The sequence below is a fragment of the Leguminivora glycinivorella genome, chromosome 12, assembly GCF_023078275.1.
Source record: "Leguminivora glycinivorella isolate SPB_JAAS2020 chromosome 12, LegGlyc_1.1, whole genome shotgun sequence".
Lineage (NCBI taxonomy): Eukaryota > Metazoa > Arthropoda > Insecta > Lepidoptera > Tortricidae > Leguminivora > Leguminivora glycinivorella.
In genome coordinates this window covers 9,089,688-9,113,148 of record NC_062982.1, presented here as the reverse complement: position 1 = coordinate 9,113,148, position 23,461 = coordinate 9,089,688, and the positions used below count along the sequence as shown (strand labels likewise).

Sequence of the window (23,461 nt, the reverse complement as noted above, 5' to 3'; positions counted from 1 at the left end):
AAGACTTGCTTGGTGATCATGTGTCTTGTTGATCAATGTAATGTTGTACATTACTATATATTTGTTTAATTTTCTTTTATTTTTACATAGATGCAATAAAACAATTAACTTTTGGCGTAGGTAAACCTTTATTTCATATTTCGCCGGTCCCAAGTAACACTGTCGGATTTGCGAAATGACTACTTTCCAGCAGAGCCAATCAAAGTTTTGCAAACAGGTTTTTGCTCTATAAAATTGTCAAATTATGATATTAATTTATAAAATTTAGAAATAGTTACTATTTTTAGATACTCTTAAGATGTGCATAAGTAAAAATAAGAAAATACTTGAGGAAACCTCAGAAATAGTACAACCGACATTCTTGCCAGGAGATTATTAAACGATTTTGTCGGATGTGTCACATACTACTTTTTTGTTTGGACATGGTTCATATAAAATGGTCGTATGTGTCACTAATGCCTTTTTTTATTGGACAATTAGTCCGTTGCTTCTGGAAAGTTATGTATGAAAATGTTGGCATAATTAATGGAAGATTTTTTTTTGATTGGGATATGTACATTACAGGCCGAAGTTATTTTTCATCAACCCTCCCCATCCCTCCCCCCTCTGAGTCACCCCTCTTCCCCCCCTTAAATAGCCGAAAATGCGGTTTTTCGCGATTTCTGACAAAACCGTTGTAGATACAGAAAAATCGTGTAGGAAAAAAGTAATCCTTGATAAATTTACTACAAATCGTTCATTAACACTTTGGTTCTAGCACTTATAGATTTCGCGTGATCCATCACGAAAGTTGGTCCTTTACTGCAATTTTCTTTAGTGAATGTTAAGTTTTCTCCCAAATTGCTTACGAAATCTGTTTGATATTACTAAAATATTATAAACTGAAAATGAATTTCAGGGGGAAAAATCACTACCATGGGTGGGACTTGAACTCACGGCTACTGGATTGATACTCCAGGGCTCTACCAACAGCTACCAAAAGCTCATCCTCAGTCATAGATACGCTATATAGATCAATGGTACTCCTAGCGACTACTACCGTGAAAATATTACGTCTTAAATAGTTACTGGTATTCCAAAACATATTGGAAATTCCACCCATGGTAGTGATTTTTCCCCCTTAATTTTATTTTAGTCATGAGTTACAATATTTTAGTTATATCAAATAAATTTCGACGATTTCGTATGCATTTTGGGCGAAAACTTAACATTCACTAAAGAAGATTGCAGCAAAGGACCAACTTTCGTGACGGATCACGCGTAAACTATAAGTACTAGAACCAAAGTGTTAATGAATGATTTGTAGTAAATTTATTAAGGATTACTTCGTTCCTACGCGCTTTTTCTGTATCTTCAACAGTTTTGTCAGAAATCGAGAAAAACCGCATTTTCGGCACTTTAAGGGAGGGTAGAGGGGTGACGCAGAGGAGGGAGGAGTGGGGAGGGTTGATGAAAAATAACTTCGGTCTATAATGTACATATTTCAATTTAAAAAAACCTTCCATTAATTATGCCGTAATTTTAGCTAATTTCCCCCTGCTAAATAGGTAATAATATGGGTCGCATGTGTCATTTACATCGATCTAAATCGATGGTCATTTACGACTAAATTACCTGTGTTGTGCATTTTCTTCTATAGTGGTGAAATACGACAGCTAGATGTTGTGGTTTGTGTTTCGAGTGTGTGAGCTCGCGAAGTCGGCGGTTATCCATACAATATTGTGGGTAGTGGCACAAACGACCGCGTCGCCCTACCCGCGCTCCCGCTAACATTGTTACAACGCGACATCCGACATTGTAAACTAGACGCTGTGTAAGATATGACGTTCTTGTGACATATTATTTCGGAAAATAGAAAGAAATGTAAAATTCTGAAAATGTCATATTATAAATTTGGATGTTTTAAGATCATTAATGCAATAAAATGAAAATGATGATTTTGTAGATCCGACAGTGTTACTTGGGACCGTCGATTTGTCGGTAAACAATATCACAATAACTATACAATTTTTCAGGCATATGTATATTTGCATTAAAATCATTGGTCTTAATAAATAAAATCAGTCTGATTTCGACGTCTCTTATAAATTATTATTATGATACTAGGTACTTAATCTAAGGAATATAAATATGTTAAACGTTATATAACATTGTAATATAAGTAAATTATTAAGCACCGAAGTTTTTAGACAAGTCTTTATCTTTCTCTATAAGAATTATTATAATATTTCATTACTACTGCTGAAAATCATATTGACAGGAGATGAACTGTGGTCGGGGGGCCGATTTTTGAGTCTCACGCGTTCGAATTCAGAAAAATGTCACTGAAAATAATAAGCAAGTCACCGTTTTCAACCGGTATTTTAGTGACAAAATGTGTGAGTGAAAACGCAATTGAATGGGGTCATTCTATAGAATCGCAGAGGATTTCAAACGTGACAAATGTTGCCATAAAATATGAAGATCTTCTTTATATTCAAAGAGAAATGGAAAAAGTACCTCTCCCAACCCAACAGATACTACTACCATATAACAGATAGAGAGCTTTAAAGAAACAACTAGATACAGTCATTTCAGCCTCTTTTTAACCACCGGCGCAAAAACGACGGGTTGTTATAACTTATAAGTTTGACGTGTCTGTCTGTCTGTGTGTGTGTGCGTGTGTGTGTCTGTCTGTGGCATCCTAGCTCCCGAGCGGGTGAACCGATTTTTTGTTTGAAAGCTGAGTTAGTCGGGAGACTCGGGAGTGTTCTTAGCCACGTTTCATGAAAATCGGTTCACTATTTCGGGGTTTCTTCAAAATTTTAATTTTGTGGTTAGGTTATCAATTAGTGACATCTGTTCAAAAATAATACGCTGATGACGATGATGAAAGTGACCTTCGACAAATAAAGGTAGTTCACACCGGACGTGAAATTGTGGAATAGATGTAACGGATATAAATATACAGGTGTAATATCGTCTTTTTTTAGCACCGCGAAGTACAATTTGATCATTAGTTTACATTTAGTTGAAATTCGGAGCGATCTAATAGCTCATGAATTTATTACTTATATGTACCTACAAATTAACTCATTCATTCAAATAAAAAGGTAACCTTGAAAGTTGCATTGCAATAGCACCACCATTTTATAAACGTCTTTTTTAATAATGGCAAGGAAAATAGCCTGGAACGCCACGCATGACCAGTGGCGCGGCTCTAGAGAATTTATAACAAAATAATATTACTTATTTGAAAGTTGGCAGCTATCAGCTATTGGGACGATATCGTCCCACAAACGTTCATAATTTCACTAAAGTACATACGTTTGTGTCAATTGTATTTACCCTGTCACCCACTTCATACATGATGTTCGACTGGTAAAACCACCATCTTACCATAGATTAAATCTAAAAAGAAGACCATATCATCCTATAAAATCGCTGTCAATAGAAATTGTCAACAATGTAAACAAACCATTATATAAAATATCAATATTTTAGGACAATTTTATTATTTTAAAGGTTGAGGATCGTAATGTGATATGAATTGATTAAATAACACATGGATTTAGCCAGTATCTGATGAGTTAGAATGGAAATTAAATACATTTTAACTACAAGGTTTGTTTACATTGTTCACAAGTTCTATTGACGGCGACTTTACATTAAAATGCGACCGCCTAAGAACGCGCATACACATACACTACACCACACATAGATGGCGCCACAAAAAATGCCTTGTTGCCATCGATTATTTTGTAGATTGGCGTTAACCCCTCGTATGCTTAGACACGGATCCGTGCGTGGGAATTTTAATATATTGCTTTAAATGTCAAGGTCACTATTTCAATGACCAAAATTGACAGGCCCCATACGAGGGGTTAAGTGTCACTTTAGAGCCATAAATTTATGTCAAAAGTGACACTTAACGCCATCTACAAGTATAATCGAAAGCTACAAGATATTTTTTGTGGCGCCATCTGTGTGGTGTAGTGTATGTGCGTTCTTAGGCGGTCGCATTTTAATGTATAGTATGATCTTCTTATATTTAATATATGATCTTACTTAACTTACCTTTCAGGCAGTCCTAATCTAGAAGTATTGTATAAAGTGTTACAATAAGCACCGTCCGTCGTGTTGGCTCCACCATGCGTGCGAAAGTGCGTCTGGTCGCAGGTCTCTTGCGAGTCAGTCGCGTCACTTCCCGCAAAAGTTCATATTACTTATTTTTCACCAATTTCACACATCTTCGACAGATTGGTAGCACCATCTCATTTAAGACTTTCCAGGCAGTCCGAGTCTACTTATTATATAGAGGTATAAAGTAATACTATAAGCACCGTCCGTCGTGTGAGCTGCATTACGCGGGCGAAACTGCGTCTAGTCGCAGGCCTTGTTGTCACGCCACCTCCCACAAAAGTTTATATTAAGTATGTATGGTAGCGTCACCTGCCCCACCTGTCACACTAACTTCACACATGTTCGACAACTTGGTAGAACCATCTCATTTAAGACTTTCCGGGCAGTCCGAGTCTAGAGGTATAAAGTAATACTATAAGCACCGTCCGTCGTGCTGGCTACACCACGCGGGCGACAGTGCGTCAGGTCGCAGGCCGCGTGCGACCAGTCGCGCGCGCAGGCGCTGCATGCGCGGCTCGGCGGCGTTCGCGCCGGAGGTCGGATCCGACCACAGACGCTCGGCTACTGCGGCTGCTCGCGGCCAGATCCGGGTGTCTGCAAGGAATAAAATTAAATGATAATTAGCATAAATACGAAAGTCAACTATGACATATGTGAGAATAAGGGCCGATATTTGCGGATTGCAAACCGACTGTGAGTTGTAGGGGAGCTAAGGTAACTGTACACTATTCCGGGATAGTAAAATGTGGTACATTATTCCGGGATACTTTGGTTTTTGTCGCAAACTAAGGAAACTATCAGTAAAATCATAATTTAATGCAGTATTTTATTAACTATAGATCAAATAGAACCGAAAAGTCGATTTCCGAATATGTATCATATCTTTTGAAGCCGTGAGGTACCTCCAAACGCGTCAGTCGCAACCACGCAGTGGTTTCTATGGGCGTGTTTGACGGTGAGCTTAACGCGGCAGCGGAACTTCTTAAGGGTTTACTGTGATGCGGGTAAGTTTATTTATATTAAATTTGTATCATAATGGTCTTATAGTTATTAAAAAACATTTATATCATCTTTTCAAATTAATTTAATTAAAATACCCGCTCCCGGAATAATGTACACCATTTTGACGCGGTGTACATAATTGCGGGAGTATCACGGAATAACGGAAACACAGTCTACAATGTTTTTATGTTTTATTACTATTTGCGGTGAAGTATATTTATATATTTGATGTAAATATATTGAGTAAAGATTTCAGATTTATAGTGACATAATTACAGCACATATATTTTTTAGATTTTAGTCTCATAATTGAGTACGAAATGTATACTCGTTGAGTAATACGTGCGAAATATTGGAGTGTGGCATCGACATTAAATTTGTTTTATTTCATAAAATTAAAGCACAAAGGTTACTTATTTCGATGTTTTGAGTATAATTGTTATATAATCTTCCAATGTACTAAGAATAAAATCTTGTTTGTCTTTTAATATAACCTTCGTTTTGACTGCCGTAATTAAGTACACGACTTTATATGAGTGTATCTTATTCCGGTATGCCCATATAAAGTATATTAAAATATAAAAAACACAAAATAAGGTATAGAGACCCGACTATTATTATGTTTTTAAACTTCCTTAGTTAGCTAAAAATCTTTATACCGCACATTGGTTTGTCCGTCAGTCAGTCTGTTTGTCTACGATTTAGCTCAATCATTATTAGTACTAGAAAGCTATATAAATATAAAATAGTACAAATTCGTCGGACAGTCAATCTGTGTAAGAACGGCCTATAATATTTATTGAGTACTATTTATTTATATATACATACTTGAATAACGTATCACCACCATATATGTATACGGTGTAGCTCAGTGATCACCAGTAACAAAAAACTGAAATTTTCACGAGTACCTTGCAGTTTTTATAACCGGCAATAGCTTCTGGATTGAAATTAAATTTTGATAAAAGAAACCCCGACATTGTGAAGTGTTTTTCATCAAACATGGCTAAGAACACTCTCGACTAATTCAGCTTTCAAACGAAAAAACTAATCTAAATCGATTCATCCATTCGTAAGCGATGCCTTAGACAGACAGTAAAACTTATAACACCCTGTCATTATATCATACAATCGTTATACCGTAAAATATCATGTTTCCCATCCCACCCCAACCCATCAAAACATTGCCAATTATAAAAAATACACTCTGTTGCATTAAAACGATATGTGCAATTATATATTTATGTAAACAACATTTTTAATTAATTTTCTTACATTATGCTTAAAGAACGTCGACTTTAAAGGTATCCCGTAATTACGTACAACGCCTCCCGGAATTGAAGCCATACCAAAATTGTATCCCGGAATAATGGGCAAACTAAGGGTTAAGTAAAACAACGGTAATTTCTATAAATTAGAAGTTACGATGGAAAATAGTATCTTAAATCCATCGTAGAAGACTTATCCTTAAAATAAAATAATTAACACGACTAGAAACTTCGCATTTTTTTTACAACCCTCACTCAAAGTAGGAAACGTCTTAAGTTCCCGTAATATGGGACAGTTACCTTACACGCCGAAAGCACGTCGGCGTTTTCAACCTCGACTTTGTAGCAACCTTAGTAAAAGGTTACGTAGCATAATTATGGGAGTCGAACGTTACCAGAATCGTCAGATCGGGACTGTGTCCTACCCCGACCCCTGCTAATCGGCCTATATTTTCTTTAAAAAAATACAGTTATGAAGCAATCATTTTAATTACTCATCCACAAAGCTCATCTCTTCTGCTTCCACGACTTTAGCTTCAAAATTAAACATTATTCCAATGATTAACAAACTTTGAGTGTCTTCTTTGGAATTGGAACAGAGCCTTTACCGCCATCTAACGGTAACACTTCGAACTCGCGCGCCATCTTGTGACATTTGTGATTCCGACTCACGCCGCAAGTATTTTAAGTGGCGATATACAAACGCTTAATTTTCCAATTTTGTGCGATGTATTCTAACCACTAAAAGATATATCTTGACGATAGGAAACGAATTTCGAAAGGCTATCGAGTCTAGACATTTGGAGAAAGTAGGTGTGTAACAGATATGTATAATGCGCAGAACAGACCGGTAAACTCAGCAAGAGGCAAAGTACAAAATCGGAGCCTAAAAAATTAGGTGTTTTTTTTCTGCGAAACTTTTTCAAACTTTATGTATGCAATTGACAGAATACCATTGGGTGGTCTGTGATGCAATTATATAGCAAAAAACCTACCCAGAACATGTTGGTCTACATACTCCGTCCACATAGCAACTTCGCCTCCTACGACCCCAGTCTCACTGCTAGGCAGCATATGGGCATATCATCCTCCGCCAGTGGTCAAACTTTGTGTTGCCCAAAAAGTACCAATACTTAGGCCAGAAGAATCCTAAGCTTCTAGACGGAGTCAATCAGGCTTATATTACTTACGAGATATTTATAATTCGGGAACCGCTTTGAGCATTAAATACTTACCAAGAACATGTTGGTCGACATATTCCGTCCACATAGCAACCTCTCCTCCTAGCACCCCAGTCTCACTGCTAGGCAGCATATGGGCGTACATCCTCCGCCAGTTGGAGAAGGTGGTTTTGCCCCAGAACCCGTGGTCGAGGTACCAGATGTTCTTTGGCACGGAGACGACGCGGTAGCCGAGCCGCAGGAGTTGGACCAGCTGGGGGCTCTCCACTGGTTCCCAGACTTGGATGATGTATCTGGAAATAAAGAGTTCCGGCTTGAGGACAGCAGCGTCAGCAGCTATACATGGTATAGTAGTTTTTGTTATTAGTTATTTATATTATCGATCAACTCTTATAAATAAATAAATATTGGGGACACCGTTACACATATCAACTTAGCCCTTAGATAAACTAAGCCAAGCTTGTACCATGGGTGTTAAGTACATACTTAAATAGATAAATACATACTTATATACATAGAAAACATCCATGACTCAGAAACAAATATCTGTGTTCATCACACAAATAAATGTCCACTACCGGGATTCGAACCCAGGACCGCGGCTTAGCAGGCAGGGTCACTTCACTACCGACCAGACCGGTCGTCAATCATCAAAATTATTAGTTTAGCGCCCCAGCATATTAAAAGGTGTAGAATTTTCTGATAGGTAAAACTTTTACCTATCAGCAAACTCTTATAATTTGATAGTTTAATCGTTTGTATCCCAACTAATATTAAAAGATAGAGAAGTAACTTGTATGTCCGTCTGTTACGGTGTGACCTCTTCACATTTATACTGTTGATCCAATTTAGATGAAATTTGATATCCTGGAAATCACTTAGGATGTTTGGGACATACATTTCATCTTCCACGTAGACCAAAGCGCGGGAAATCAGTACTTTAATAGTGGTTATAAGATAATGCTAAAATTATTTACAAAATTCCTTACTAACTATGAAACAAACAATACTGTAAAAATATGAGTTTCTACTACCTACAAATATTCAGGATATTATTCAGAGCAACCTGCAACCTCAAAAGAATGCGTAAAACGGTTCAACCAATTAACACTAATTATTCCATCTTACATGTTAATTACTTCATAGGGCAAGAGTTGAAACGGTTTGAACGCGTAATGAGCTAATGTGCTTAATGAGTCTAAATTTAGCTCACTCCAGGGTCACGGTGGTTCCATATGTATGCGGAATAATAACAATACGTAATGTTATTCTTATTAAGAGCACAAAGCGGCATGACAACATGGTCATGCTTATTTGGTTTTATGAATTGAGTCGTTGTATTGAATTTCACTTCAGCAACATATTTATGTCTTAACAAGGTTTTTTTAGTTCTTCATCCAAAATTTGCAGTCTCTGAGATCTGAATTTACTCAAAACCATATTAAATCCTTGTTCCATATCAAGCCAAGTTTAACGCATTGAATTGAGCTTCTCTTTAACCAGATTGATCTGTCCTCTGGTAGTTTCTGAATCCGAACAACTTTAGTGGCTCCATGTAACTGTTCTACTTGTCCTACAAGAGGCATTGTAACCATTTAACTGAAATTCATTTCCATATTTTTCTTAGTGCAGACTAAAAGAAATAGTCGGAATCCATAGGACATGCCTCAGCTTTCTACATTCTTCAAAGCTATTTTTATTCAAAGAGTCAGTTAATTCTCACCTCTCCTTGTCCAAATATCTCTGTATCCTCTGCGGGTTAGTCAGCTCCGAAGACCACAGCATGACCGGCTGCTTGTCTTCCCCAGTAGCCTCTTTGAGCTGCTCGTCCCAAATCTGCAGGGCTTTAGCGTGGAACTCTGCCCAGAGGCGGATGAAACCGTCCACGTTTGTCTCGAAACCTTTGTCTCGCATGTAGCTGACGATCTGCTCTGAGGAGTTCCAGCAGCTGAAGAATACCTGTAATTTGAGATTTAGAAATTGAAGGCAAAATATTAAGAAAGATATTTGGTAGGCATATTTAATGGTGAATAAAGACTTGAGATGAATGACTTTATTTTTGTACAAGATAATTCTTAAAACCGAAATAAATTACACATATGAAAGAAAAAGTGACCAAGTCCTCTGGTGCCTGAGGCTGGAATCGAACCAGCGTACTTTCCAATGGCGGGAAATGCCTCTTAATCCGCTCGGCCACCCAGGTCACAGCTGTCGAGGTCGAAATTATCTCTCATATGAGTAATCTATACAAGGACTCGTAGCGCCCTCTGTCCACCCCTAGGGCAGAACGGTATGGTTCTTGCCCCCCGTGTAAACCAAACTCAGGTTGGTTTCGACACAGCTCGAGATAATAGATACTCAGAATAGATAGATAGATTAGATGGTAGATTGTATAGATTACTCATATGAGAGATAATTTCGACCTCGACAGCTGTGACCTGGGTGGCCGAGCGGATTAAGAGGCATTTCCCGCGATTGGAAAGTACGCTGGTTCGATTCCAGCCTCAGGCACCAGAGGACTTGGTCACTTTTTCTTTCATATGTGTAATTTATTTCGGTTTTAATTTATATACATAGTAGTGTGACTACTTTAAGACAGCACAAGTTGAAATATTTTCAATAGATTATAATTTGACTTGTGTTCATTAGAAGATAATTCTTGGCCGATGATTTAAAATAATGGAGGGATATCTAAAAAGCGGGACTAAAACGAACGGTGCAACCTAAACGTCGCAGTCGGGCAGTGTATACCTAATAACTATTATAATACCTAAGCAGAGATCGGACAATTGGGCGTCATTTGTATGACGTTTTCAGAATAATGAACCTTGTCGTTAGAAATGACACCAAAACTTCGATCACTGATAATAAATAAGTCAGTAAATCTTTGAAAATTCAGGGCAAGAACACAACACTGTTCGGGAGTGGACCTACAAAAACTCACCTGATCACCACGCATGTAGAATAAAGCAGGCCTGAGCAGTACCGAGCCGAGTTAAGTTACCCACAAGGAAACTGAATGACAAGCATATTTCAATTTGCTCAACGTGCCAAGTCCATTATCTTTAAATATTGCACCCACCTCATCACCTCCCATATGAAATAGCGCAGGCTTGGGTAGAAAACCTCAGCGATGTCTCGATACAAATCTTTGAGCACCAGGTACTTCGCTGGGTTAGCACTAGCAGGGTTGAGTTGCCCGCAAGGTGGCTGGATGCAACATCATTTATGCCATTCTCAGCCATTCTGCTCAAGGTAAAGTGCCAAGTCCCCACTTTGTGACACCATCAGGAACAAATCAAACCTGCGGGCCGATTTTTGAGTCTCACGCGTTCGAATTCAGAAAATTGTCACTGAAAATAATAAGCAAGTCACCGTTTTCAACCGGTATTTTAGTGACAAAATCCCGTATGCGAGATTCAAAAATCGCCCCCTGAATACAGTTTAGTTTCGTTTCATTTATTACTAATAGTGCACTAGTACCTCATCGCCTCCCATATGAAATAGCGCAGGCTTGGGTAGAACCTCAGCGATGTCCCTGTACAAATCTTTGAGTACTCGGTACATTGCTGGATTAGCAGGGTTGAGTTGCCCGCAAGGAGGCTGGATGCATAGCATCCGCCAATTCTTCTCGTTTACGCAGACGGCTAGGTCCCCGTAACCGGCTTGCTGAAATGTATTTAATTTATTATATTTTTGACCATATTTAAGTTCGTTAGGAGGTTCTTTATCGAGTTAGTTGATAAGTATGTAGTTATCAAAATGTCGTGATCTATAATCAGGCTTAAGAGGCAGTCTTTCTGATGTTTAGGGAAAGAGCGTAGGCATTTTGAATTTGTTTATACCTAAAGTACTTTATTTAAAAAAACACAAACCTTTTTATCGATCATAAAGTACCTAATCCAACATCTCATATAACTAAGTAAACTAATTGAAGATCACTTAAGCATGACTAAGCAGGTGAATAAATATTTAAATCATAGGTATATGACTCTCTCAAGTCACCGAATCAGCCTAAACCGAGCTAAAATAATACCTACTGTATCTTTAAACAAATTCCCCGAATTGAGACAGGAAACCGAACAAATGGCCACCGCTTGACTAATTCATTAATTCGACTTTGAAATAAACAGGAAACGAAATCTTTTGAACTTATCTTTGTTATGATTTCTAACACATTCCATATTTTAACCTTTATTCAATCAAAGCTTTCAATGAAGCGCTACTTTATAATTAGCACCTTAACAGTATATCCATTGACCCATGTCAAATCAACTTTAATCTTTATTTCGTATACTGTGGGGTAGTATTTACCTTGCCCCATTGCCAGCCGTTGCCGGCGTGAGCAGGCGCGTCGATTTCGATGACGACGCGGATGCCTCGTACTTTAGCGTATTCTATCAAATCCTTTACTTCTTCTCTTGTGTATACCTCGGAGTCTGAATAAGCTCCAAATCTGGAAACAAAGGTAATGAGGAAAAAATATACATTGGAGAGATTGCATCTGGAGAAAAGTTTCAACAAAATTTACTCATGAGCCTTAAAAATATGGTCATGATTAGCTTTTTGTTTGAATTCATTGAGATTACATGCCTTCTCCTTCCTATTTTTTAACTTGAACAGAAGAACCGAAGATCTTTTCGCGAGAAACAACCCTTATAGTCTGAATGCAGTAGGAAAATATCCCAAACACAACCATTCAAGACAATAAATACCTTGTAAATTGCGGAATCCGCGTCGACTCCAACGGGAAACTATGTGAATCCGTCACATGCCAATGAAACACATTCATCTTCGTCGCTGCCATGCCATCCAGCGTCCTCTTTATATCTTCCATCGGTATGAAGTTTCTGGAAGTATCCAGGGTCAACCCTCTATGTTTGTACACTGGTCTGTCCCGGACCTTAGCGCCGGAGACTAGACGGAGTCCGCAACGGGCGTGAGCGGGGAAATCGGGTCGGTCTGATGCGACTAGCTGGGTGAAGGTTTCGAGCGCGTGGCGAGCGCCGTAGATGGTTTCGGCGAATATGTGGACGGCGACTGTGCCCTCTGGAAATTGCAGACAATATCGCATAAGTTTCTCGTCAGCTTCATAATTCTTACTTAAATCCTAGGTGAGCCTAGGATTGATAGACTAATACAGCTAATTGCTGTATTAGCGACTAACTGATCTTTTGATTAATCTGACCTTTCTAGAGGGATGTTTTAGGACTTAAGTATTAGGGATCGGTCCGCTTACGGCACGATTTTTTTTAACCAAGAAGCCAGCATCCGGCATTAATCCTGAGCTCGAAAAACTCATTGGTACGAATCAGGATTTGAACGGATTTGACACCAGCACTCTTTACCGCTAGCAGTAGGTACCTACTCAATGATATGGAAATGCGATTTGTATAGCTAATGAATAAGCATTTTTTGTGGTAATCCCAAGCAACCTGTTGACCATGTAAGAGTTCGACAATGATTAAACGATTATCGTGACATGCAAGTTTGTTCAACTTGAACTTTTAAGTGCACAGATAGCGTTGACATGATCCACGATATTTCATTTTCATCATTAAATAAATGAATATTAAGTATTTTCATCTACGATTACTAATTTAGCTAATACAAATTAGCAACCTACTTGATTTTTAGTATGATTTAAAAGCTTGTCTCGATTGACTACAGAAATGCTTCCCCATAAACTATGACCAGAAGTTGAGTAGGTATCCACCAACATTAAGACCAGAGGTAAAGAGAGGTAAGGTTTTTTTTTTTTAAGTCGGGTAGCCTAACCGTAATGGCCGCTGTACACACATGGCCAACAGTTCCACCAACCCCCTTGGCCATGTGTGTAGAGGGCTACTTGGCCGTAAGTTGGCAGTTGGCGCTTGCGCTTGCCGGCCAACCGATTCGTGTCGGTTTTTTGTCCACACATCAAAGGATCTTGGCGCCAATGGCCAACTGCGTTTACACGTTGGCGCTTCATTCAGTTGGTCGTCAGCCGTCAGAGAGGACAGTAGTGATATATTTACGAAAATAATAAGTTTATCTATGCCAATAATAGTGTAGATTTTAGGAAATAAAATAACCTTGCAAATGTTTAATGTATTTCCTAAAAAAGATAAATGTTCTTATCAGAATATTCAAAAAATTGTTAATATTGCAAATAATTTAATTTTACTACGGGGTTATTATTTTTTAATATTTTTTTTCTGACAACGTCTATGACCAAGAATTTCCTAGATTTTTTCATTCCACGTCCATCTTTCATGAAGAGCCAATGCCAAGTGATTGGTTCGCCAATGTGTAAACAGCGGCTCTTATCTTGGCCAAGGGGTTTCACAAAGGGCTGGTGGAACCGTTGGCCATGTGTGTACAGGGGCCATAATATATTCCTTTAGCTTTACCCTATTCCCACTTGCTCGTATCGTATACTGCGTTCCTGTTCACGCTTGAAACAAAGATCTCCATGGAGAGATTGAAGAGGAGCGCTTTTTGTATTTCGTGTACTTAACAATAATGAGAGTTGAAGCGCAATACTGTGACATTAATCGCTAATACATATTATCTACCACGGTTTTTGGCAATTTATTACTAATACATTAAAAATATTTTTAAATTAAAGGAAAAATGGAAAAATTCACACCTCCGGCAAGACCTGCGACCTCTGGCCTTGCCGGGGCCATCTCGCTTCCAACTGCGCCAAGGAGGCCTGCTGGATGTGTGCGAATTTATCCATGCCTAATTCCCTCAATTCTCAACCGCCTTAGGGTGGCGTTATAGCAAACATCTACCCGTCAGAATACATCTTAACAGGCAGACAGACGTTTCTGCATGATAAAAAACAAATTTAGTAGGTACTTTAAAAGAAATTAATAACCCTTTATCTGGACATCCAAGGCGTAATGCTCATCGGTGGCCCACGTGAGACTGGTGTCCGCGGACTTGACTGAGGTGTAGACAACCACCGGTGTCTCAACCAGTTCTGTCACGTTGCCGCCACACTCCGCCATGAGATTCGCGGTGACCACGTGGGTCATTTTCACGAGGATAGCGCGAGTTTCAGCTGGCACGTCTATGAGGTCAAACCTGGGAAAAAAGATTTACTTAGGTCAGTTGAAGTATTTGTAACAGCACCGTAGCATGCTTAGCGCAAAAAGATATTCCATGATGTATATCATAAATCGTTTCAGGGAAATCTACTTTGTGTGTCCAATCAAGTAATAATCTTGGACACGGCGCGGATAGTCCGACGGTTCCTCTCTCTGCAGCCCTAACCACCGGCAGCTTGGGCCCTGCCCCGCTGCTGGCGGCACCCTAGGTTAGGTGTTTTATAATATGTTTATATGTTTTTTTATATTGTTTTGTATGTGTTTTTGTATTTTACTTTTATATTCATATTATAAACAGCCTAAATTAAGAATGAAAATAAATAAAGGAGAATAATATGTTTTAAAAATAACTACTTAGTATTTAATTTTCATTATTGATCCTTATCATCCTCTTCTCACTGATTTCTGACAGAAACTCATTCTTACAGAAATCGTTAAATGATTTCAAATTTTAATAACTATGCATTAAAAAAATACTATTTTTAGAGGTATGTACCTACACCGTTGTTGTGGGCTGGATTAGGTGTTGGTACATTCGTAAGTGACAGTTGAGTGACATGTTAATGATATCTGGGTAAATATTAATAAGGCAAACAAATCGCTAATTGATACCACTTCACCATAATTGATCTGTCTTTTGACAATACATTTATAATGTGATATGACGGTCTGGGCCCAGCGGGCAGCCGGGCAGTGACCTTAATTGCCTGGAGATCCGAAAGTCCTGCGTTCTAATCCCGGTATGGGCGTTTATTTGTTTGAATGCACCTTGAAACTTAGTCAATTTGTGGAAGAATGTCCTTTTTAATTCTAAGGCACGCCACATACAAGTTTAAAAATTCATAATCTTAAAAAAGATTTGTACGCAACCTGTCAGTTCAATCTGAAAATTCTGTCAGTTTGAACTGACAGGTTGCATACAAATATTTTTTTAAGATTATGAATTTTTAAGACTGTCTGCTGTTCAAATTCAATACCTAAACGTCTGATACTTATGTATATGGAACGGAAACAAGCTGATAAGTTGCATTGTGTTACGATACATTTAGCTTCACGCTTTTATTCTACATAAAATAAATGTTCGTCATTTGTAATCCCATTAAAATATTTATAGCATATTAAATATTATACTTATAGTCACGATAGTTGTAAAATCACGTTATTCAATAAAAATCTATATAATAAGACTTTTTATATTTACAACTTGAGAAAGTGGGCGTTTGAGGATGGGACAAACGAATTGGAATCCAGGGTATACGTAGCCAAATGCACAAACGCTCACGACAATAATATCTGTTTTATAACTATCTGTCTCTATCGCTCTTGCGTATTAGCGCGACAGAGCCAGACTGCATTTCTGCCGGCGTCTGGCGGCGACGATTGCCATCCGGCTATGCTGCATGTTTAGATTGCTCTGGCGAAACCATGATTCTTCATCGAATCTAATAAGGTAAAAATGTGGAACAAACTACAGACGTGGTCTTACCACTGAATGTCGATCAGATCATGCCTATCAAAAGTCCGGGACCCCATGTATGGTCTTGAGATTACATAAAAGACGAAGATATTTAATAACTATATAATACCCAGGACAAAGATATTACTTGAATAAAACACCATCTAGTAATATTCAAATGTTTTGTGAATACGTGGTGAATATTATAGCACACATAACCATGGATCGCAAAACCGTTATCCCATAGATCATCGGTCGTTCACCGAATCAACTAATTTGCGAGATTGTAAAACAAATATTGATTTATGTATGCTATATGACCAGCGGAAGGTCACTGACTTTATGTAATGACTTTGACTTGGAATAAAGGGGGCTTTTCTCCTGTCGATTTGTATTTTCTTTTCCTAATAGACACAAGTTACGCAAATATTTGATGCCCTTATTATCAGTTCAGCGATTGTGCTAAAAACATTTTATAAGTATAGTAGAGACATATTACCTATCTAAATATATAAAAGAAGAAACTGAATGACTGATTGACATATCAACGCACAGCCGAAACCGCTGGTCCTTATATCCCAAATTTGCCACGTAGGTTCCTTACAAGTTGCAAAGGAGCACTAAGAATGAATTTTTCCCCTCACTAGCTCGGAAACACGTGTTTTGTCCTTTAATACCAGCGGGTAAAAACACATTTTATCCACTAGTGGGTAAAGTAATTTGACCTTGAATAAAGTCAAATTAACTGCTTTAAAATTGATAAAAGTAGGTGAATCTAGTAATAAAGATGATTTACCACCTGTAGAATTATTGGAAGCAGTGATAAACGCATTTTTTGCGTTGTAGTTTCCTCGCTATAGTGAGTATTACACTATAACTTTGTATTACACTCGTGTGCAAAATATATTTTACTTCTCGTGTGTTGAAAAACTCGCAAGTTCGTGTTTCAACTATAGACTCCTTTCACTTGCTCGTTTTTAAATTCCAGACTCGGCGTTAAAATACAACTTTGCCCCTTTGTATAACAAATAACTATTTTAAAATTCACCTCCCAAGGGGGTGAAATGGGGGTCCAAAGTGTGTATGGAAAAACAAGACGACGTACGCGGGCGAAGCCGCGGGAAAAACCTAGTTTACTGCTTAAACTAATTGAAAATGCAAAAAGAGCATTAGTACCTACCTATTCTTTTTCCAGTATCTAATGGTACGCATGGAGCAAGTCTGCAGTAGGCTACCTACATTTATTTTGCTCACGTAAAACACGGATAACTTTTTTACAAAATACCTAAATCGGCTGTTGTACCAGTATAAACAAGTAAGTGGCTATATTACTGAAATTTCTCGTGTGTAATCTGTCTTTCATCTTTGTTTGTATGTTTGACCCAACTATTTCGATAATCTTTATGTAATGTTTGAGATCCACGAAATGGGAATGCAAATCTGTAATGGCTGGGAATCTAAATTTTTAAGAATTAGTGTTCTCGAATATTTATTTACCAACATAAGATATAATTCATATAATGTTATACCTACCTAGATAGATATCTAGTGGTAATCGATCACTATGTAATCTGTGTTGACGACTCTCTTATCTCCTGCCAATAAATTGTCACATCGACTAATAACTCGCGAAGCATGGCTTAGATCCACTAACATTGTCATGCTTTATTGTAGACCTTAATATAAACCAGGTGCCGCAGCCGAATGGTATTTCTGCGATGCGGAACGAAAACGAAACGCCACGAAAGGTAGTCTGGCTCTGTCGCGCTAATACGCAAGAGCGATAGAGATAGATATCTACGAGCGTTTCGTTTCAAGAGCGTTTCGTGAGCGTTTATGCCATTCGGCTACGTACCCAGGGCCCAGGGCCTAGCCGTAGTGACAATCGTTGACGGTGCATGGTGATCAAAACGCAGTCTAGTTCTGTCGCGGCACTACAGACGAGCGATAGGGAGAGCTAGCTACGATGCTTAAGACGATACGGTAGGGGTCAATTCTCCATACAAACGCTCTCGACTATTTCCTCCCTAGAGCAATGATTTATATTCAACACAGATTGTTATTATTTTTATCTGTGTCGGACCGTTTTGATTTTTTTGATATTCTGCTTTTTAAAGACTCTAGAGCCAATCAAAAATTTCCAAAAACGGCCTTTTTCATTGTGGCGCAAAAAAAAGGTGTGATACTCAAGATTGGTAACAATTAACCAAAAAAGCTAAACGGTCCGACATAGATTATTTCATTGTTATTCAGATTCGCAAATTTCGTTCCGATTGATTAAGTTTTGAAGGAGGAAAGAGTCGAGAGCGGAACCTCGATTTTAAAGATTTTTTTGAAATATCTTTTGACTGAGTTGTTCTTAATGGACAATTTTTTTTCGATAAATCTAGTTAATAACACTACAAGTGTTTTATTTAACTAAAATTCCCAAGTTGAAAGGGGGCTCCTTTCCATTTTAGCATTTTCGCTACCGTATCCTCTTAAGCGATTGTGACGTTAGCTTGTTTTAAATGTATAATCGCTTGGCTATGACTAATCCTATGGTTGGTGTAGTCGTTGTTGTTTACTGTCTATATTTAGTCGAGTCCTCTTGGATAGCGCCCAGCGCGTGCCCTTTGAAGAATCGATACACAAACGAATCCGTAACAAATGCTACAATCGATTCAAGAAAATCTCCGTTGTGAGCGTTTAAACATTATCGGAAAGATAATAAATGTCAAAGGCCTTCTTTTATCAAGAAGTAACGATTACGACTCTCCTTTGGTTCATGTAATTTACTTCTACTCGTAATAGGGTATTTCTTGTGCTTATTTTGTCGTACTGAAACAATCAAAACTTAGTTTTAGAAGACCAGACAAAATTAAAAACAAAGAATACACTAACAATATAAGTGGATAATATTTGGTTTATTATAAGTAAGTAACTAAGTATTAAATTGATACTCTACTCATATGAAACATGTGTGGTATTGAATTTATTGTTGCATCGTTTATATTAATTATCATAAACAAACAACAAATAAGTATTGTTAAATAAATGCAACACATGTCGACTATGTGAATACAGTTATTATAAACATTATAACTGTCATATGATTAAATTTATGGTTTCGATTATGTTATAAATGTATTATAAATATATGTAGGTACCTAACAAACTTGAAATTTAAGTAGGTACATACCTAATAATACCTACATGTTTCTAATCAAATTACTTTATTATGACATTATCTTGTTATCATTATCAAGCAGGAATGGCTGCGGTTTAGATAAATTTACTAAAGGTTTTAAATTTCAATATCTTCAATCGTTTAATCATTTTAACTCAACAACAACTGAGTCTCGTATAAAAATGCTCAATTCATAGTCATACATAGCATATATACAATTATACATATCATTAATACTTGTACAAGGCCACATTAGTGCACACGAGGGAGAGTTATAAAACTATATGGCATTTACAGTTTATGGATCAAAAATCACAGTAAATAACGTGTCCATATCAAGAGTAATATCGTATTTTACAACATTGCATGTACTTACTACTTTTTGAATAAAGATGCAACATTGTCAGTCCGATCTACATGATAATCTTGATATGTCTAGTTTTCAAGGATGTCTATTACCGGTGTTTGGCTTTGCTTAACACTAATTCTTTACAGTCAACCAATTGGAACCCTAGGCCACTCTACAACCATGTCAAAATGACAAGCAGTAAGAGGTTTCTAGATTACAGTCCGATTTATAACGTCACTATGACATAGTTCTACAGTGGCGTAGGGTTCCATATGGTTGACTGTTGACTGTACCTACAGCAAAATCACGCAACACCGCACATTGCACCTTAACCAAAAATTCGCAAATAAATATGCTCGCTTTATCTGACAACGATGCTGAATATATCGTATGTTGCTGGCATCAGACAACAATAAGAAAATAAGTACCTAACAGAGGAGTAGGGCAGAGGCTGGCAACCTGTTACTGCAAAGTCACAATTCGTTTTCTTTAAACCTCTTAATTGCCAAGTATGTCACTGAAACTAAAGTAGTTTCATGTTATCTGCCTATCCCTTTGTGGGATACGGGTGTGATTGTATGTATGTACATATATAATTATGTATCTAACAAAGGCCGGGTAAAGATAAAGACGCTAGTCAAGTAAACTGAAGACCTGTGTGCGTAGCTGAATGCACAACAGCTCACAAAATAAAACGCTCGTAAATATCTATCTCTATCGCTCTTGCCTATTGCGCTGATCGTTTGTGCGAATGGCACGTACCCTGGATTCGATTACCGGCTTGGCCACTGATAGCCACGTTTTAGTACTAGTAGTCATGATTTTGATTTAAATTTGTATTTAACGTAAACTCATGTACTTTTCGTTATGTAGGCAGTCTACTTAGGCACCTAACGTTACGTTAAGCACATTTTCTCAACATACCGCAAGAAATTCTCGCCAGTAGAATTACCTAAATCGATCAATATCAATTTAATTGCAGAATACTCATCATCAGCATAATTATACCTACCTGCAATATTTGCTGTAATTAAAAAGATTAGATCTTACGTCTTCACATTTTTAAGTGCCACATACAGTCAACCAAATCAATTGGAATCCTAACCCTGGCACTGCTATAATTCGAGCCACCAGCATGTGCATATGAGGCACACGTCACAAATTTAAACCTGCAGCGAAACTGTTGAATTTTGATGACGAAGCAGCCATTCCCAACTCCAGCTAAACCAAGATTGCGAAGATCTGAATTATTTGTCTTGTTTTTATTACTTGTTTACTCTATTGTTACTAGTTTTTATAAATAAAGTATTGATACACCATTGGAACCCTAGGCCACTCTACAACCATGTCAAAATGACAAGCAGTACGAGATTTCTTACAATCTGATTTATAATGTCACTATAACAAAGTTCTAAAGTGGCCTAGGGCCTAATTGGTTGACTATACATAGTTATCTTGTAAAGTAGGATAGAAAATACAGTAGAGAAGGATTTCAGAGATCTTCTTTGTTCTCGCCTTTTCCCGTTACGCGGGGTCGGTTTTCCCAATCTTGAGGTGCCATAAATTTCGATGATGAGCATCGTCACTAAATAGACAGGTCTGTCCTACATGTCCTTTTGGACTTTTGCCATCCAGGGAGGTAAAGGTCTGCCCTTCCCTTTAGTTGGTTGAGCCATGGAAAAGCACTTCTTTACGACGTGGTTTTCGAGTCTTCGCGTAATATAGGTATCAAAACCACCTCAGTACGGTACCGCAGCGAACGCAGAACGTAGAAATGCAGGTGACTGTATCTCTGAGAAACTGTTATTTTGACATCCAAGCTCTCCAGACGTCACCCACTCCAAAAACTACGAGCAAAATAGTATCAGAGCGAAAATAACTCACTACTACATCAAAGACAGAGACACATGACTGCTCCTAAAGTGGCTATCACTTGTCACCGGCGCACGCGCCGCGGTCGACGGACCTAGCTAAATTCACGAAACTTACCGTCTCTAGATACTTATGTCCAGTATAAGATGACTAGAATACCAGCCGGACTAGTGAAGTGCCAATCGTTGACGTAAGTAGATAAAAACGTAATCTACACAGAAGAGTGATAAGGAGTGCTAACTTCGATACACTTACGAAGGTACAGGCAAATTTGAATCCCAGGCCACTGTAGAACCTTTTCACAGTCACCGTCAAAAGTGACTTCTATGGCCAATAATGCACGGTGTCAATAAGACAGGGTTCTAGAGTGGCATATGATTCAAATTGGTAGAACGTACTAAGGTACCCTGGTACGGATAATCAGCATCATTGTTAAATCATAGTAGCGGTCAACGACCAGTCTATTAGCGCAGTCGGTAGTGACCCTGCCTGTTATGCCGATGGTTCTGGATTAGAATCCCAGTAAGGGCATTTATTTGTGTGATGATTTGATGAACACAGATATTTGTTCCCGAGTCATGGGTGTTTTATATGTATATAAGTTTTTTTTTATTATGTACTTATATCGTTGTCTTGTACTCACAGCACAAGCCTTCTTGGGACAAGCTTACCGTGGGACTCAGTCAATCTGTGTAACTATGTCCCATAATGTTTATTTGTCTGGTTGGAAAGTCCATATTAAATTTGCAAGCGGTGTGAATAAAACCCCAGGAATAACCCACGCAGACGACCAGGAGACACCTGCCCTATTATATTTATCTGGATTTCGTGTCACATAACTCTCAACGTTTACGGGTTTTATGATTATTTTTATTCCTCTTGAACGATGTCCGCACGGTTATACTAGAATTTATTTCATAGTAATGAGTGCTTTTGAAATGTTTATTTAGGTTAGTTACTTATTTATAAATTTCGTCATTTACATACGCATAGTATTTGAGAAAATCTACATATGGAGTAGAATTTCTTTGGTGCAAAAGGATTTGTAGCAGATTATGAGCGTATGTAGAAATTGTGATTCGCGTTTTTTCTTATCGCTACATTATAGGAAGTTATTTGTTTATTGTGCTTATAATTAGTATATTTAATATTATCAGTAAACTACCCAAAAATAAAAACTTTAAAAGACATCGCACACACACTGCGCATGGTCTTCAAGAAATATTAAACACGCGTTCTCTAGAAAGTCATGAAACACACACAGCATCCAATGCACCACTCTATTTTCTGATTTATATATCATTTGATATATAATAATTTAATAATATATATTAATAAATGTAACTTTCCTCTGCGATAACATATCTCTCGCAGCTATTATGCTACAATTATTTAACACTTTGTGTCGGACACAGTATTTAGGTTATACTAATTGACCCTCGTCAAAGTCGTCATTCGAGTGCAATAAATTTGAATTAAAGCGAAACATCGTAAAGTTAAGTAGCTAGAAGTATCATTAATGAAAAATATATAATATAGATGTCAGGCCAAGAGAATTCACTTTGCATTTATTTACTCGTTTAATAAACTATGTGCGACTTTAAACCATATTTAGTTTAGACGTATCAAGAATTAATTTATACATACATTACTATACAATATAGACCAAATACCGCAAAGTAATGAAAAGCTCCATAAAGTGTAGGTATCTTATAATTCAAGTGCGATTGGCCCTCTAACTCTGACCTGGTGCCGTAGCCGCATGGCATTTCTGCGACGCGAAATGAAAACGAAACGCCGCGAAAGGTAGTCTGGCTCTGTCGCGCCAATACGCAAGAGCTATAGAGATAGATATCTACGAGCGTTTCGTTTTGTGAGTGTTTGTGCCATTCGGCTACGTACCCTGATATGTCAATTCTACTTCCCTCAAATAGTGCATGCTTAA

The 23,461-nt window shown here is 37.8% G+C and overlaps 1 protein-coding gene across 2 annotated transcripts in view; it reads right to left on the bottom strand.

Annotated features, from left to right (window-relative positions):
• Positions 1-3,743: 3,743 nt before the first annotated feature.
• The window catches only part of LOC125232090 (chitooligosaccharidolytic beta-N-acetylglucosaminidase), a 42,622-nt gene continuing 22,904 nt past the window's right edge, over positions 3,744-23,461 (bottom strand). For both annotated transcript variants that reach the window (XM_048137704.1, XM_048137705.1), the window contains exons 4-10: positions 14,439-14,647; positions 12,289-12,622; positions 11,888-12,029; positions 11,057-11,242; positions 9,297-9,532; positions 7,628-7,866; positions 3,744-4,716 (exon numbers count right to left, since the gene is read on the bottom strand). In XM_048137704.1, coding sequence (XP_047993661.1) covers positions 4,535-4,716; positions 7,628-7,866; positions 9,297-9,532; positions 11,057-11,242; positions 11,888-12,029; positions 12,289-12,622; positions 14,439-14,647 — 1,528 coding nt within the window. In that variant the 3' untranslated portion in view covers positions 3,744-4,534. The remainder of the gene's footprint in view (positions 4,717-7,627; positions 7,867-9,296; positions 9,533-11,056; positions 11,243-11,887; positions 12,030-12,288; positions 12,623-14,438; positions 14,648-23,461) is intronic.